This window comes from Cyprinodon variegatus, unplaced genomic scaffold (assembly GCF_000732505.1).
Source record: "Cyprinodon variegatus isolate N-32 unplaced genomic scaffold, C_variegatus-1.0 Scaffold561, whole genome shotgun sequence".
NCBI classification, from domain to species: Eukaryota; Metazoa; Chordata; class Actinopteri; order Cyprinodontiformes; family Cyprinodontidae; genus Cyprinodon; species Cyprinodon variegatus.
Window position 1 is genome coordinate 341,978 of NW_015151014.1, and position 5,411 is coordinate 347,388.

Genomic DNA, 5,411 nt, shown 5'->3' on the forward strand with positions numbered 1-5,411 from the left:
TTAATTTCAATTCTGTCTTTGTGTTCTTTATTAAAATTAAATAATTTAGTAATATCATAAAAGATCCAGGCAGAGCTGCACATAAAATATGGTTTCAAATCTTTTCAATAATTATCGATATCGATCAATATGCATTTTTTTTATCGATAAGATTTTTTTCTATATCGCCCAGAACTACGCAGTAGGCAACTACCCAGGCAGCTTCAAGTCAGACCTATTTAGGTTTGTAACACTCACCTTGGAACAACTGTCTTCATCTGCTGTGTTTTCCAAATCCGAATCGGATTTCTTCCCTAAAAAATAAAGAGGGCACATTAACGAGCATGTGTATGAAACTTTCATATTCAGATCAAATGTTAAAATAAGAAGTGGAACTAAAATTACCTTTGCTTTTTCCACTTAACCTTGAAGGTGTATCAGTTGACGGCGATGTCTGAATGTACTCTGGATCACCACCTTCATCTTCAATAGCCTTAAAAAGATATTTTTGAGGATTAAATTAAATCATAGTAACCGACTACTGTTTTTAACCAAAGAGAGATCTTTCACAAATATTAGATTAGAGATGGAGGGTCTCAAATATAATAAACTGAAAACGATCTGATTAATCATGATATATCAATTGAAATAATCAAATTTAGTAATCGATTAATCGTTAACTGGGTTCTAAAGACTAAAACATGCCTTTAGCTGACAGAGCAGCCCAATTAGAGCAGTATTCTATCAAAATTGTAGGAAAAATATAAACATTTTGCATTTAAGATTTCAAAATTTTTTTATCGTGTGTCAATATTCTCAATCCAGAACTCCTTAAGTGGAAAAGTTTGGTTACCTGGTTTAATTTAGAAAAAAATATTTTTCGAGGAACCTTTGGTAATACGCAATACGGGGTTTGCTGTCGCTAATCCCATAATGCTTTCCCATAATGCCGCTGTAAGGTAGCAACAGAGGCGACTAATAAAGATGGTGCAGGCACTGCATGGTAGAGGCAGAGTCATGCGACCAATGAGGAGCTAAATTAAGTGATCATCTGTCCGAATGGTAAGTTACCCGAGTTCGCTATAAAGTCCACTATATAGTCCCCACTCTATATAATGATTGAGGGATTTAGGGGTTAAGTTGGACATTCAGACACAGTAAGCTTGTATGAGCTATGAGAACAACTTTTAAACAGAATGTACATGAGGAGAAATGGGCTCATGCATGCTCTTGCATGTGTTTAATAGGCGTTTCGTCTCGGGAGCAAGTACAGGGTAGAAATGAGTGGATCGATCCTAAGATTAATACCAACTCTGGTACTGAACAATACTTTTTATTCTCTCCCACATGCACCAGCTGCAGCAGATCCACTACTCTCCCCATCTGTGTTACAGCACTTTGCTGCTCCCCTCTATCCTCTCGTCACTAGCTCAGGATGCAGGCTCAGCCTGGCCCGCCCACTCAGCTCACTCTCTCTCTACTCGACACACAAACAATCGCACCGCCTCTTCGCAGACTCGGAGGGAGAGACAACAGGAGCAAAAAAACATGGAGAACAGAGAATAAAGCGCCATTTGGCTATATTTTAATACTGTAAATTAAATAACGACAAGCTGTTTATATAAGCACATGAAAAACCATAAGCAAGAAAATGTCGAGTAGACGAAACTTCACTCAATGCCCCAAAAGACCCTCGACTTTCAAAAAGACGTAACTGACAGGGGCGTTTCAACCCTCCACAGAATATCCAGGTAGATAAGAGTGATCACCTTCATGTTGACTCTCAAAGTAGATATTATATGTCTTATGTTAGTGGAGCCCACACAGAAAGTGTGATTAAGACCTTGAAAGAACCCAGTACATTTATCCCATTAAAAAATGTTATCTAAATGGGCTACCATTAACTAATTGTTTATTTATACCACGATGGGGACATTTATAGAAATAAAGCAGCAGCCAAGTGTACACAATAGAAACAAAATTACATAAAGATTGATAGATATAAGAAGTGGATTAGGGAAAAAATGAACAGAACATTATTAATATTATTCAATTGCAACAATAAAATAAAAATCACAAAAACACTGAAAGGTCAGCAGTTCCATGATACATCAAATTTAAATGTAAAAAGTATCGGTATCGTATCAATATCGGCAATACTGACCCTGGATTTACTAGGTATCATACGGAGTAAAAATTCCCAGTATCGCCCACCTCTAGCACAGGATCTCGAAAATCCTTAACTATACCTTTAATCGATTAATTTAAAAAAATAACCGACACAGTCATCGATTTGCAACGAAAAAGAAATGGTTTGTTGCAGCCCTACAAATAACCAATGCAAATTTAACTACTCCCTAATTTGAGAAGGGTTGCAGTAGGCTGTTGCACATCTTCAGCTCATTGGACAAGAGACATGCTGCTCCACCTCTTATCCAATGGTTTCCATTACCATCCACCATCCATCACAGACCATCAGCTGGATGATAAAACGCTCCAAACAGACTACATCTGAATAGAAATTTAGAAAGACCAACAACCTGTCAATTGTGGGAGAAAGATAAAAAGATATAATCTGTAAATACACTGAGAGGGTGTCAAGTCCAGACAGAAGGCCCACTAGCATAGATTTGTATCCAGAATATAGAAGGCCAAAACTGCTGCTTATGCAACTAAATATGGTTTAGAAATAACAATAACAACAATAATTGAATTATACATATTATCCAGTTAGTGGCAGACAATGGGAGTTTTTACATTTCAGTGTTTATTTCCGAACATCTAATTGATGTGCCAGACGAAGACTGAATTTATCCCACGCCACGTACAACTAAAAAGACGCACGTACGCATTTAACTAGGAAACACAACTGCGAAACCCAGAAGTTAAAAACTACAAGAAGCCATATTATGTAGCACTGCTGGAACGCCATCACATTAGCTAGGATTAGCACTAGCATTTCTGCATCGCATACCGAGATGATTCGACCTTTCTTTTAATAAACTGGTTCGTTCTCTTACCTGTTTCAGTCTTGAAAGAAGAACGCTTTTTACACCAAATGTGTCCAAGCCCCTTTTCTTGAGCTCGGATTTAAGGTCAACAACTCTTAATTCTGTTATTTTCTTTGAATCTGTTGAAATGGCACCCGACGCCATTTTACCTCCAGATTAGCGAGATGATCTCTTCTTCGTTGTCTTTATTCGTTGTTGGTCACTTATCCTAGCGCCCCCTGCTGTCAAGCCCTCGACTCAATCATGCTTTTAGAGTATTGTATGGGAGTTTAAATTATTAAGATATTCAAGACTTTAAGAAGAACTTAAATTAAATAACCGGAGAACATTTAAAATGATCTTACAACAGGCTAGATGAAGCTTTGATTACAAAAACAACCTCTAAGAGCCAAAACAAACAAACAAAAAAATAATTTCTTAAAATTTACACTGCAAACTCAAGAGAGCCGCAGCTTTTACAAATATATATATATAAAAAAAAGCAAAATAACAACAGATATAATGGATGTGGGCAAATTATTTTTATGATTGCAATATAAAATGTTTTGTAGATTTTAAAAGCAACATTAAAAACTTGAATAAATTACATAGGTGTTGAGAGCAAACTTTACATAAATGGGATCTGATTAGGATTTGAACTAAGAAAACCATCCATTTGTAGCAAGCAAACTGTTAATAGATCTATATTAATTTTGGCATATGAGTGCTAGGATTATAATAAACCTACCAATGACCAGACATACTATCACGAGATGTTTAAAAGGTATTTTATCGATTTAACTGGTAAAGACCACCTAATAAATACATATTTTTATTCCTTGGGTGGTTCCCATTTGCTATTATTGTAACTCAGAAATTTCTTGTATGCTGAACCCAAGAGGACAATGTTTTACTTTGGTATTAGCATTTGAGTCTTTTTGTTATTATATGACCTATTCAGATTGTCTAATAACCTTTAAATGTAGGATTTTACTTTTTTTTTCTAAGAACAACAAAAATTTCTCAGTTTTGTATTTCATGTCCTTCTTTTAACACTGCAACCTAAAATTAGGGGCAGAAGTTAGGATGATCTTAGAGACATTGTTAAAAAACAGTAAAAGTAAAATTAATCTCTCTAAACTCTTTCTTTAATCATTCAGTAGCAATCCATTTATTGAAAAGGAGTCTGATTATTTATGTGATACATTTTGTGTCATAATAAATCTACATGTTGAGGGTTTCCCAAATACTTAAGTTTTTTTTTTTCCTTTTCAATAATTCGTTTTTTTCTGTTTGCAGAATGCAGGTACAAGTAACTCCAGTAATGATTCCTAGATTTGGTATAGTGCAAAAAATGTATGTTATTTTATATCATTATGGTTATTGCTATAATACCTAAGGAGGTTCATTGCATGATTTGTGTGCATTTAAAACCTTCACTTTAACCTTCTCCCTTTTTTATAATTTATTTTATTTTTATTTTTTATTTATTGTATAGATGTTTTGCAGAAAATTATGACAGCAACATTCTACATAGTTGCGGTACATATTGGTGCACTGCAAAACAATGTGCAGTGCAGGCTGAAGTCCTTTAACATCTGTGTGGCGATGCTGAGGATGTTTTATGAGTCAGTTGTTGCTAGTAAGCTCTTCTTTGCTGTCACATGCTGGGGCAGTGGGCTGAGGGTCACTGACAACAACAGACTGAACAAACTGATCAGGAGGGCCGGTGATGTTGTGGGGGAGCTGCTGGACACTCTGACCACCGTGGCAGAGAAGAGGATGCTGTCCAGGCTTCAGTCCATCTTAGACAATGACTCACATCCTCTCCACGACACACTGGTCCAGCAGACGAGCTCCTTCAGCAGAAGACTCCTCTTACCCAGATGCACCACAGAGCGCCACAGGAAATCATTCCTGCCTGTGGTTATCAATCTATATATATATATATATATATATATATATGGGATTATTAAAGTATTTCTGATTATGATTCTGAAAGCATGAAAATAGAATAGAATAAAAAAAAAAATTCCTTTATTGTCCCTCCATGGGGAAATTGTGGCGTTGTAGCGTCAAAAGGTTACAGCAAATATGGTCACACAAATGTGGACCTTAAAAAGTGTTTAAAAATAACAGAATAAGTGAAAGAGTTAAAATAATTAACAAATAAAATACTGTACTTTACAGTGTTTTTACAATATAAACACTGCATCTGGAGAATACATAATCAATATACAGCTGTGGACATTTTTACAGTAACAGATAAAAACAGAAGCAGCATCAGAGATGTGCAAAAATTAGAGGAGCATGTTATAAATAAATGTAAATGATAACTGTAATAATAAAAATAAATATAATGTAATCAATACTTAACTGGTCAACCACCCACCTGCCACCCATGAGCCTAATTAATTTAGTCTCTAACATTTCCTTTTCCTA

At 35.5% G+C, this 5,411-nt stretch overlaps 1 protein-coding gene across 1 annotated transcript in view; it reads right to left on the bottom strand.

Annotated features, from left to right (window-relative positions):
* The window catches only part of sltm (SAFB like transcription modulator), a 21,788-nt gene extending 18,631 nt beyond the window's left edge, over positions 1–3,157 (bottom strand). The window contains exons 1-3 of the mRNA XM_015391807.1: positions 3,000–3,157; positions 385–472; positions 238–293 (exon numbers count right to left, since the gene is read on the bottom strand). Of these exons, the coding sequence (XP_015247293.1) occupies positions 238–293; positions 385–472; positions 3,000–3,134 (279 nt within the window). The 5' untranslated portion in view covers positions 3,135–3,157. The remainder of the gene's footprint in view (positions 1–237; positions 294–384; positions 473–2,999) is intronic.
* Positions 3,158–5,411: the final 2,254 nt, after the last annotated feature.